The sequence below is a fragment of the Hyla sarda genome, chromosome 1 (assembly GCF_029499605.1).
Source record: "Hyla sarda isolate aHylSar1 chromosome 1, aHylSar1.hap1, whole genome shotgun sequence".
In the NCBI taxonomy this organism is placed as follows: domain Eukaryota; kingdom Metazoa; phylum Chordata; class Amphibia; order Anura; family Hylidae; genus Hyla; species Hyla sarda.
In genome coordinates this window covers 303,217,577-303,230,485 of record NC_079189.1, presented here as the reverse complement: position 1 = coordinate 303,230,485, position 12,909 = coordinate 303,217,577, and the positions used below count along the sequence as shown (strand labels likewise).

The 12,909-nt window shown below is 43.4% G+C and overlaps 1 protein-coding gene across 3 annotated transcripts in view; it reads left to right on the top strand.

Moving 5' to 3' along the window:
- Positions 1 to 12,909, top strand: part of SIN3B (SIN3 transcription regulator family member B) — a 77,767-nt gene that overhangs the window by 3,426 nt on the left and 61,432 nt on the right. For all 3 annotated transcript variants that reach the window (XM_056518153.1, XM_056518150.1, XM_056518152.1), the window contains exons 2-5: positions 6,760 to 6,939; positions 8,066 to 8,172; positions 9,896 to 10,049; positions 10,193 to 10,441. In XM_056518153.1, coding sequence (XP_056374128.1) covers positions 6,859 to 6,939; positions 8,066 to 8,172; positions 9,896 to 10,049; positions 10,193 to 10,441 — 591 coding nt within the window. In that variant the 5' untranslated portion in view covers positions 6,760 to 6,858. The remainder of the gene's footprint in view (positions 1 to 6,759; positions 6,940 to 8,065; positions 8,173 to 9,895; positions 10,050 to 10,192; positions 10,442 to 12,909) is intronic.

The following is a 12,909-nucleotide window of genomic DNA, read 5'->3' as shown; positions in this document are numbered from 1 at the left end:
CATAGCATTGTATGTTGAGTCTGGTTTCAAGTTACAATGGTCCAAAAAAGACCATTGTATGTTGAAACTATTGTATGTTGAGGCCATTGTAAGTTGAAGGATCACTGTATGTGGAAATATGATATACTGTCTGACTAATAGTATTGTGTATATGGCTGTAAACTTGTAACAAATAAATCAGTGTCTATGTCCAAGATGCAACAATATTTTATTAAACTAAATACAATGTTAAATACAGTAACAATTAAAAAGAGTGCGGGATCCTTGCACTTCCCATAAAGTTTAAAATGGTTAGCATCACATAGACAGAAATACCATTGGTAAAATAGTTTATAGTTAGTAGAGCAGTTGGGGTTGATATGAGCGCCTGCAGTGCACTTGCAGGCGCTGGAGGCCCCAAAATGCAGGCCCACTGTCATGGTAATTTCTGCTCTGATAATAGAAATGTTCAATCAAGTCACTAGAAGTTAATCCTCCAAATAATAATCCTACAGACACGGCAAATGGTCACAGCAATTAGTCCAATGTTTCTCTATTAACCGTGGAAAACCAAATTGCGCGGCAGCTCTAATTATATTGATCGGCACGGCGGCCGTTGGAAGCGGGTGTAGAGCGTCACTGCGGCCGTCAGATAATAGAAGCACAGCACGGCGGACGTCAGGTAACAGGTTTGGTACGCTGTATCAAATATCACCGACAGCACCTTACCACCAACTCCTACCTGCTACACCATTGTAGAACAAGCATCATCATCGCCTCCACTGTACGCACTGCTGGCCACAGCACTCACAGAGCGAGCCGTGGATACCAGGAGCGCGTGCTCATTATACAACCAGGATCTCAACACCAAGACCCACCACCACTGCACCGCTATACCCGCCTCCTGAAATTACCGTGACCCGTCCCCGGAGAAAAGGACTGCTTGTTCACAAGAAAATCCCGGACATCACTGTCATCGCTGTCACGGCCAGGAGGCGTAAGGACTGCCACACCCGAGGGTAAGCGGTACAGTGTACCAAACCTGTTACCTGACGGCCGCCGTGCTGTGCTTCTATTATCATCTGATGGCCGCAGTGACGCTCTACACCTGCTTCCAACGGCCGCCGTGCCGATCAATATAATTAGAGCTGCCGCGCAATTTGGTTTTCCACGGTTAATAGAGAAACATTGGACTAATTGCTGTGACCATTTGCTGTGTCTATAGGATTATTATTTGGAGGATTAAAGAACATCTGCAGAGTTACAAACACATCCCCTATCCTCAAGATAGGGGATAAGTGTTTGATCGCGGGTGGTCCAAACGCTGGGGCCCCCGGCGATCTCCTGTACGGGGCTGCGGCTCTCCCGTGCAGGGGGCGTGCCAGCCGCAGCATGACGTGCGGCCGGCACCCCTCCACCATACATCTCTATGGGGGAGGCAGCATTTGTGCCTCCCCGCATACGCCATAGAACTGTATGGGGACGGGGAGGAGACGGGGCGTCACCGTCGATCTCTAGGTCGACGCTACGCGCCTTAGCGCTCACCATGAGCGCTTATGGTGGCGCCCCGTTAGGGAGATCGGGGGGTCCCAGTGGTCAGACCCCCCGCGATCAAACACTTATCCCCTATCCTGTGGATAGGGGATAAGTGTAATGCCACTGCAGTTGTCCTTTAACTTCTAGTGACTTGATTGAACATTTCTATTATCAGAGCAGAAATTACCCTGACAGTGGGCCTGCATTTTGGGTCCTCCAGTGCCTGCAAGTGCACTGCATGCGCTCATATCAACCCCAACTGCTCTACTACCTATAAACTATTTTACCAATGGTATTGCTGTCTATGTGATACTAACCATTTTAAACTTTATGGGAAGTGCAAGGATCCTGCACTCTTTAATTGTTACTGTATTTAACATTGTATTTAGTTTAATAAAATATTGTTGCATCTTGGACATAGACACTGATTTATTTGTTACAAGTTTACAGCCATATACACCATACTATTAGTCAGACAGTATATCATATTTCCACATACATAGTTGCACTCGATCACTACACTAACAGACCTATACCATACCTCTAACCACATTCATATTACTAGTAACTAGATCTCCATCCTTACACATTTCTCTTTCCACTCATCCATATTCCTACCCACCATATTGCAACCACATCCATTTCTAGTATATCTAGTCCATGAGAAAAAGCCAAAACGCTGATTTCTTATATCAAAAAATTTGCATTGCCCATTCTGATGTCAAAATAGGATGAGCATTGCTATGTAGTGGCGCTATCTAAATAAATATTCGTGATAGTCTTTCTTCTTAACTTTTCCTGCCTAAAGGGGTACTCCGCCCCTAGACATCTTATCCCCCATCCAAAGGATAGGGGGTAAGATGTCTGATCGCGGGGGTCCCGCCGCTGGGGACCCCCGCAATATAGCATGCGGCACCCACCTGTTTCTGCTCCGAAAGCGCTGGAGGGTCTGGGTCACCACCACCGGAATGGAAGTTTGTGACGTCACACCCCGTCCCCTCAATGCAAGTCTATGGGAGGGGGCGTGACGGGACCCCTGCAATCAGACATCTTATCCCCTATCCTTTGGATAGGGGATAAGATGTCTAGGGGTGGAGTACCCCTTTTAAGCAATGTCTCAGATCACTTGTGTAGGATGTTCCCTGTCCTGTGCCAAGTCTGAGTGACTTAATGATGACTTCCCTTTGCTTCTTGAGCAGTGTGCCCCAGCTGCTGCACAACATCATATTACACAGCTTGAATGCTACTGATTTTCTAATCAAAGTGACAGGTGTGTGTTTGTGTGTTTTTTTTCCCTCATTCTATAAATAGTAGACAAAAGTGTACTTCAGAGACATTTTCCTTTTTTTCTTAGATTTTAGTCTTGGGGACGTGGACATGTAATTGGTTGATCTCTTGGTACAGTACCAAGCAATAAATATGTATTGCAGTGTACAGTCAAACTGCTTCTCCTACCACTCTAGGCCTATTAGCTGCCAGCAGTAAATATGTATGTAGCCTGCTCCATATGTCCCTACCACCTTCTTGATGTGCATGGAAATGAAGGGAAGGTCTTGTTGTCTTGAGAATGGCTTCCCAGAGCAGGAGAGTCCTGAATGTGACTTCTGAGGCAAGTTCAAAGTCATTGCAACACCTTAATGAGACTCGTCGTGTTTTATAACAAAAACAACGCTCTGCAGGATCACACAATGGACCCCACCAATGTGATTGCATTGACTTATAATGGGATCTGTCTTGTTCCGCTGAGGGCAGGTACTGTGATGGAGCCTCCAGGATAGATGTGAACAGAGCCTTAGTCATCTCAGTCCTGCTGTTAGCAGGCAAGTCTGGTGAGGACATTGGGGGAGATTTATCAAAACCTGTGTAGAAGAGTGGTGCAGTTTCCCCTAGCAACCAATCAGATTGCTTCTTTCATTTTCACAGGCCTCTTTAAAAATGAACGAAGCGATCTGATGCCACCACCCTCTACACAGGTTTTTATAAATCTCCCCCTTTGTATCAGGGCATTCTAGCATGTCAGTGTTTTGCTGTCGTTTATTTTATTTATTTTTAATTGTGCCAAAAAAAATTCCAATATTCCCACAATGTGTGAATAATCATCAATGGAAATGCTTTTTCTCTTTACAAAGTACCTCCAAAGTGGTGCTGTCTTTGGCCATTGCGCAATCTTTGGTGTTTTGGTAGAATTCCTTACATTGGAGCTGAGATGACTATTTATGTATAGAATATTAATCCCTTTAGAACAATGGATGTTAATATATGCACTAGCACTTAATGCACCAGAACGTACATTTATATCCTAAGCGGTGGTCTGACTATGAAGCGAGCACAGGAGCTGCTCTCGCTTCATAGACTGTAAGTGATGGGTGCACTTAGTTATTGACTGAGATTGGCAATCCTGTCTCTGTTATTAACTCATTAAATACAGTGACCAATAGCCATCAATGCACTTAAGCACCGCATTGACATTGGCCTTGATTTATCAATCTGTCTGAGACAGAAACTGGAGTGATTTTCCCAAGCAACCAATCACAGCTCATGTTTTATATCTTATGGAGCTCTGGTAAAATGAAAGCTGAGCCGTGATTGGTTGCTTGGGAAAATCACTCCAGTTTCTGTCTCGGACAGATTGATAAATCAGGGCCATTGTCTCTAACTGATCGGCACCCTTAAATACATGTATTCGGGGGTCCGATTGGTTTATTTGCCTGCTAGAGGTCCTCTCACCTGCTCTGTGATGGTCCAGCTCTGATCTGCTGCTAGAACCTGCTGAGTCAGGCTCTACCAGCAGATCGCTAACAACACTGAATAATGCTTTGTAATAGTATAGAATTATTCAAGGTTAGCAATCTGAACAGTGATTGTAAAAAAAAAAAAAAAAAAAAAACTTATGGTAGAGATGTATCAAAGCAGAGAGGAAAAGCCGACTGGTTGCTTTAAATAACTATTCAGATTGCTCCGATATGGAGGGGACGTCGTGGCCCCTGCTTTGGGCAGGGGTTGTGACACGCTTCTCTGGGGCTAGATACAGGAGATCACAGGGGGTGCAAGCCCTTTTGGATAGGGCTCTGGATACGTTTTTCTCCACGAGACTACTCCTTTTAAAGAAGCAATCTAATTGGTTGCTATGGGCACAGCTGCACTTATCCTCTGCCCAGGGTTCCCCCTTATGTCTCTGGAATGACGAGAAAGAAAAAACACAAAAAGGGAAATCTACTGTGTCTTAAGAGCAAAAAGGACTGTGTCCTAAGGGGTTAATATACACTGATCTGTGTTGGCTGAAGACTCCATACTGCAGATGTTGTAAACCATTTGATTCTGAAAGTACTTGGAGTTGATCTCATGCCAAAGGATATATTCTACCATTTATCCGATGAGTTTGTGTAAAGTACATTTCCTATGTTTATACAGATAGACATGAATTGAACTTTCACCACTTGATGTGTAGGTGTCTTTGGTTACTTGTAGAAGGTGGTGGGTGCACATTAGGCAATGGAGAAACCTACTGCTACATGGCATGTTATGTATTCTTATAAAGTCATGTCTCCATATGATATCATGCATGAAAAATCCCACAGTGATTGTGTACATCAAATCACTTCAACTGCTGTGCTGGAGTCAAAGGGAACCTGGGTGCTATCGGCCCCTTCCCAGTACCTTAGTAGAAGAAGCGCACAGCCCATCGGATGCTGTGCCCTTAAAGCATACCTATCATAAAAAAAAAAGTTCTCATCATGATCATGTACGTATAACTTTTATGTGTCTAGCTTCTGTATTTCTTTTAAAATCAGCTTATATCAGATCACACTGAATTTCCATCTTCTCTCAGGCAGGGGGCGTGTCCCTCTCTTGCCCTCACTGTACATGACTAAACTTCCTCCCTCACTGTGTGTCACTGAGCTGTCAGCCAATCACTGCACTCTGCTCTGTAACCCTTTCCTCTCTGCTTTTATGCTGCACATGTTACACAGAGAGGAAGAAGGATTGCTGGAGTTTGCCTGCTGTTCTCCTTATACACTATGTTGTAGAGCCCTGCGCAGGACTGTTTTTTCAATCCCGCTCCCGATTAATTTTTGTCCAATCCCGTCCGCTAACAGGAATGTACAGATACGAGGGTGCAATGCTCTGCACATACTCCCAATGTATAGTAGTGTGTGTAGTACACACACTGCTATACAATGGGGGTATGTGCAGAGCATTGCACTCTAGTGTATGTACAGATGTGAATAGCAGTGACTGCAGACTTAGAGGCCCTGGGTCACTGACCAATGCAATGCTCTGCACATACCCCCACCTGTATAGGAATGCGCACACACACACACTGCTATACACATGGGGGGGGGGGGGGATGTGTAGACTGCAGAGCGTTGCATCCTTGCCCTAGGGTTTATAGAAGTCCCTAGGGTGCAATGCTCTGCAGTCTGCACATGCCCCCCCCCCCCACACATGTGTATAGCAGTGTGTGTGTATGTACATTCCTATACAGGTGGGGGTATAAGCAGAGCATTGCATTCTAGTCTGTACTACAAACTATACAAACTAGGGTGCAATGCCCTGCACATACCCCCACCTGTATAGGAATGTACACACACACACACACACACACACTGCCATTCACATGTGGGGTATTTGCAGACTGCAGAGCATTGCACCCTAGGGTCTGTAAACGATGCTAGGGTGCAATGCTCTGCAGTAGGGCCGGTTCATACCGAATACCAACATTTTTGTGCTGCACGATATGAATTTTAACCCATACCGCAATACCGGTTTGGCCCCTCCCCCACGGGAATGATGACTTTAGCCTGCATAAATGAGTTCAGCTTTCAGGTGCTCCGGTGGGCTGGAAAAGGTGGATACAGTCCTAGGAGATGGATACAGTCCTACAAGACTCTCTCCTAGGACTGTATCCACCTTTTCCAGCCGACCGGAGCACCTGAAAGCTGAACTCCCTAATGCAGGCTAAAGTCAGCAACTGCCGAGCCGAGAAGTTTGTGATGAATCGAATCACTGTAACTTCGCTCATCTCTTATAGTGGGTTTCGTTTTTAAGATTTTTATTGGCATATAAACAGATGTGCATACTGAAGTGGTTTTGTTTCTTTTCAAATGGACATCCTGCTGTTTCCCTTTATCATGACATTTCAGTGTTTTTTTTTTTTGTCTTTTGCAATTTAACTTTTTACTATTAAAAACCCTTAACTTTTGTACCTGAATAACACAAAAATTGTATTCTTACTCTTTCCAGTGTCATGCATTTGGAGATCTGAGTACTTCAGCGTCTTTGTGGGCCTGTTGTGGACAAGATACTTTCTTCTGCTGACCAGAATAGATTTGGGAACCAGAAATGGCAAGTAGCAGTGGAGGTGGCAGCTGCAAGCCAAGCTCAAACAGCTGGTGCAAGTCACAGGAAAAGCTTCCTGTACATGTAAGTAGAATTTGTACGGCACACACATGTCCTGTGCACATTCATCGCCAAAAGTGTATACAGCATTCTGCCTATTTATATGGTTACATAAGCTATTGGCTCCTAAAGACCCAGAGTTAACAAACTGTGAGAGAAACTGGAGTGATTTGTCCATAACAACCAATCACAGCTCAGCTTTTATATCCTAATGAGCTTTGGTCTAAAAAAAAAAAAAAAAAAAAAAAAACACGGTTGATTATGGGCGCACTAGTGTGTTTTATTTTTTTTTTTTTTTTTTCTCTTGTACAGTTAAGTAAATCCAAGTTCACCCCCTGCCTTTATTTGTAATATTTTTTTTTCTTTTAGTTTTCTACCTTGATATTGTTCTGTATTTTCTGCTCAGTCTCAGTTAGCTGCACAGACTGGGAAGGGGCGTTACCCAGCAGGTGTGACATCATCCGAAGCCATACAGGGGAGAACTTCCTCCCTCACTCTGCTACACACAGCCCAGAGCAGTTCAGTGTGAGATGGGCTGTGATTGGCTAAGACCGCACACCCCAAACACCCCCCCCCCCTGCAGAAACATTCAGCTCTATATGCAGTATACAGTGTGCTGAGCTGAGGTCCAACCAGCATTTCCTGACTTTTGTCTTCCAGGATGCTGCAGGAGACAATCTGCTAGCAGGACTGCAGGCAGGACCAGAAGGAGGACCCCTGGTTGCCAAATTTTTAGGGGTTAATTTAACACACAAAGTTACAAAATTTTATTAAGTATATTAGAAAAGTAACTCATATAGGCTAATCTATAACATACATTTTTATTACTAATTACAGGTACCATTTAATGAAGCAGCTTCTTTTGAGTGAAGACTTATATAGATAGTTGTTTGACATATACCCGACATACCTCCAATACATATATCATCCATAGGTTCCTTATTGGAAAAAGTACAGATATGTACTAGCCTGACAGAGGATAAAAGAACATTCTTTCAGCCTCTGTTGGGTGAGTGGAGCCCTAGGAATATGTTGGGCTTATACACCAGTGGTGTATATTCTGAGTGTAGAGGCAATAATGTAATGTGAGCAAGCTCTATCATTTCTGTGATCAGATTAATAAATGTGTAAACGTATGTGTTCATTCTAGGTAGAGGATGCCTTATCCTATCTGGATCAGGTGAAAATCCGTTTCGGAAGTGATCCAGCTACTTATAATGGCTTCCTAGAAATTATGAAGGAATTTAAGTCTCAAAGGTAAGTACCTCAGCCAATATTGAATTCTGTGGTGGTGGTTTCTGTAGTATCAACTACAGATGGGATTTTTATTTTTTATTAGAACTAACCCCATGTTATGGTTTGTTTTAGTCATCTGTAGCCTCCCCTGTAGCTGGTGTTCTCCTAATTCCTGTTTTTTAATAGAATATCCAGCTTTCCTGTTCTGAGAATAGGCAACCAGTATTAGATCGGTGAAGGCCGACTTCTGTCAACTCAGTTGTTCAGCTGTTTGAAGAGTGCTGCAGCTTTTTAAGTGTTTACGGATTTGTTATTTCATTCAGCAATACCAAAGATTTGTTTTTGTTTTTATTTGAAGAATGGGAAAAGGGAATGGTTTTAATTTCTTTTAGGCGAGAGACTTTTTAGAAATTTTTTAAAATTTTATTTACACTTTTGTCCTCATAGGTGACTTTTACATGCAATCATTAGATTGCTAACACTGAATAATGCTATGCTATTGCATAACATTACTAAGTGTCATAGGCGATCTGCAGATCGAACCAGGGACCCACACATGGGGTAGGTGAGAGGACCTCCGAAGGCCATTTAAACCGATCAGACCTCTGCATATATTTTGGGTAGCATATGTGTCATTGAGGCTCTTAAGTGCTGTGATGGCTATTAATGATGATTAATAAAGGATTTTGGTAGGATCGCCAATGTCCGTCATTGACTGTGAGGGCACAGCTAATGATAGCAGCCATCACTCAGTCTATGAAATGAGCGCAGCTTCTTCATTCGCTTCATAGATGGAATGCCGCCCAGGATGTAAAATGTATATCCTGGTGTGATGGGTGCCAGGAATGTACATTTACGTCCGATGTAAAGGGGTTCATTGTCCAGAATTAGAAAGAAACATGGCTGCTTTCTTCTAAACATTGCTGCCACAACTGTCCACTGGTTGCAGGTGATTTTGCAGCTCAGCCCCATTAACTTCAATGATGCTGAACTGCAATACAACATATAACCTGTGGACAGGTATGGTGTAGTTTTTGGAAGAAAGCAGCCATATTTTTATTTTTCTGGACAACACCTTTAACCTCTTTCTGGTCTTGCTAATACCCTGTTTTTGGTTTTACCTCCACTACTTTGCAAACCTAATATGGTGCCTGAAAAACACCCTAATAAAAAGGCCCAAAAAGCTTCAGGTCTGTGTAAAGCAGGTCACACACACTGAATATTTCTAGGGTATAAGTTTGTCTGATTATGGGGTGTCCTGTGCATAGGGGATAAGTTGAGTTCCTTTGAATACCCCATTAAGGCCAAAATTAGCTGTATTCTTAAAGGGTTACTCCACTCCCCTTCGCTCCCCAGCGTCCGTAACATTGAGTTCCTAACAGTGTGTGCAGGCTTCCTTGTGCACGCCCGCCCCCTCGTGACGTCACAACCTGCCCCCTCAATGAAAGTTCTTTGGGAAATGGGTGCAACGGCGGTCATGCCCCCTCCCATAGACTTGCATTGAGGGGGCGAGACCTGACTTCACATGACGGGGCGTGATGTCATGAGGGGGCGGGCATGGACGCGGAACCCTGCACACAGTGTTAGGAACTCAATGTTCCGGATGCTGGGTAGCGGAGTAATCCTTTTAAGGTGTTAAGCAGAAGAGCAGTGGTTAATGGTGGCAAGATCCTCTTGTCTGTTGCCCCTTTTGCCTGATCTAAGGTGGATTAATTTTAGAATTTTTCCTACTTGTCTTATGCAGCATTGACACTCCAGGTGTAATACGGCGTGTTTCCCAACTATTCCATGAGCATCCCGATTTGATGTTGGGCTTTAATGCTTTTCTACCACTTGGCTATAAAATTGAGCTTCCTAAAAATGGCAAAGTTGTCGTTCAGACGTCACTGGCAAGCCCGGTAAGTCGATAAACTCCTTAGATAATGTTTTATTTTTTTTTTGTTCTTTTTTTTTTCTTTTTTTTTTTTTTTCTTTGCTCTCTCCTATGAATTAAGCCAAAATTAATTTTAAGGTTGTAATTGTTCCAAATTTCTATTCACAGGTATCTGCAGATCCTGCAACAAGCAACGTGCCCAGCACTCGGATAGTGGTTCCTACTGTGCCTGAAAATTCACATAGTGATGTGGTGGAAGATGCACGTCAACAGGAAAAGGAAAAGAGTACGGCTCCTCCAGAATCGGACTCTCTGGAGTTTCACAATGCTATCAGTTATGTTAATAAAATAAAAACAAGATTCCTCGACCGCCCTGAAATCTATAGGTCTTTCTTGGAAATCCTCCATACTTACCAGGTAATTCCCCTTTTAAGGTGACAAAAGCAGGCACCATATCTAATAGCTTATATGCCACAGTCGCTATTGACAGCGTTATCTAAGCAGTGAAATTACATGTTTCTCTGATCCCTGGTATTGCATTTATACATTGTCTTGACAGTCAATAGAAGGCCCATTGATTAGACTGATCAGCGAATTGATATTGGATACAACAAAAATGTCTACAGCGATAATACCCTTTTAGGGTCTATTCACATGTACAGTATTCTGCACAGATTTGATGCGCAGGATTTCAAGCTGTGTTTAGTTTACATTGAAATCTGCAGCAGAAAATCTGCACGTCAAATCTGCACAGAATACTGTACGTGTGAATAGACCCTTAAATGGTATTTCCTAACTTATCCCTTTTCTGACTTAAATTTTCTCATGCCTTTTTTTCTCTGTTATGGGGCAATTGACAACAGCCTCATAAGGGGTTTACAGCTTTCTCTGAATCAACATAGTAGGTGTTATAGTTTGAACTTGAGTGTTTTTTTTTCAACATAATGAGCTATGTAACTTTCCTCTATCCTGTGAAATGGGAGATTAAGGAGGCACAGGGCTTGGTGATTTTCTAAACAAAGGCAGCAGGGCGCGCTCTGAAGATTATGGGAGGGCCCAGTGGTTGGACCCTTGCAATCTCATACTTATCTTTTATCCTGTAAAATTAAATGGAAATACCCCTTTAATTCCCTCTAAATGTCAATGAGGGCTTTTATAGCTCAGGATGATGACTACACATAATCACTTTATCCTTGGGCAATCTAGATGGGTCAAATGTTTATCTGCTGATATGTTCCTTTGTTTTGTTGTGCTTTTCTGAATGGTATGGGAAATTGGCTACCATTTTGCAGTAATTTTTCCAAAACTGCAATTATTATTTTTTTTTTTTTTGCATGATTTTTTGGGGAAATTGAACAAAAACAGCAATAAAGCTTTGATATTTTGGCCACAGAAGAAACAGTTGTATCCACTTTTCAGCTATGAATAGGTATGTACAGGTTGGCTGCCTTTTAAGTATAAAAATAATCTTTTCATTCAGTAACAGCAATTTAACATTGAGGCATTAAAGCACTACATATAAGAAAGTTGTATAAGTTTTAACCCCTTCCCAAACTATGACGTATCAGTACATCATGGGTCAGGTGAGGGGAATACTATGCGGTCACACGGGTCAGGTCTGCATCATAACCGGCAGATCCCTGCTGCTATCAGCAGCTGACATCTGCCGGTAACGACGGACAATTGAGCTGGCTCGGATGTCCATCATTGAAATTGTTAATTGCCATGATCAGTAGTGATCACAGCATTTAAACATTAAATGCCGGTAATCCCTAGGGTCTAGGGGAACCATTTGCAGCATTAAAATGTAATCATGGGCTGCAGATGGGTTGCCGGGGAAGACTTACCCGTCTTTCCTGGTCCTCGGTGGATCGACTATTGCTTAAAGGGGTAGTCCAGTGCTGAAAAACTTAGCCCCTATTCTAAGGATAAGGGATAAGTTTCAGACCGCGGGGGGTCTGGCCGCTGGGACCCCCCACGATCTCCTGTTCGGGGCCCTGGCTCGCCAAATAGCAGGTGTCGACCACCGCATGAAGCGGCGGCCGACATGCCCCCTCAATATATCGCTATGGCAGAGCCGGAGATTGCCGAAGGCAGCGCTCCGGCTCTGCCATAGAGTTGTATTGAGGGGGCGTGTCAGCCGCCGCTTCGTGTGGTGGTCAACATGCCCCCTTCCCGCGGGCTGCCAGGGCCCCGTACAGCAGGAGATTGCAGGGGGTCCCAGCAGTTGGACCCCCTCCCCCGCGATCTGAAACTTTTTCCCTAAAAGTTTTATAGCACTGGATATCGCATTTAAGGCTACCTTTGACAATCGAGTGCCGAAAACAAAGTAAACACTTTTTTTTTCAATATTAAAAAAAAATCCTCCCCCCCCCCTCATAAAAGTTCAAATCATCTCCCTTTTCCCATTGTTCAAATAAAAACTAAAAAAAAAAATGTTTTATATACATACATATATATATATATATATATATATATATATATATATATATATATATATATATATATATATTATGGCATCGCCTGCGTAGTTGTATGAACTATTTAATTATAAATGTTCCTGATGCTGCACTTTAACCCCTTAACGACATCAGATGTAAATTTACGTCATGGTGCGGTGGTACTTAGCCGGAGCGGTGCTCACGTCATGCACGGTATATCCCGGCTGCTGTCAGCAGCCAGGAACCCACCGGTGATGGAGGACATCAATTGTGCTGATGTCCGCCATTAACCCCTCAGATGCCGTGATCAATACAGATCACTGCATCTGCGGCAGTGCGGCACTGGATGATCGGATCGCCTGCAGCGCTGCCACATTCTCCAGGGGTCTTCTGCTCTGGTCTGAGATCGGGTGGACCGGAGCAGAAGATCGCCGATAACACTGA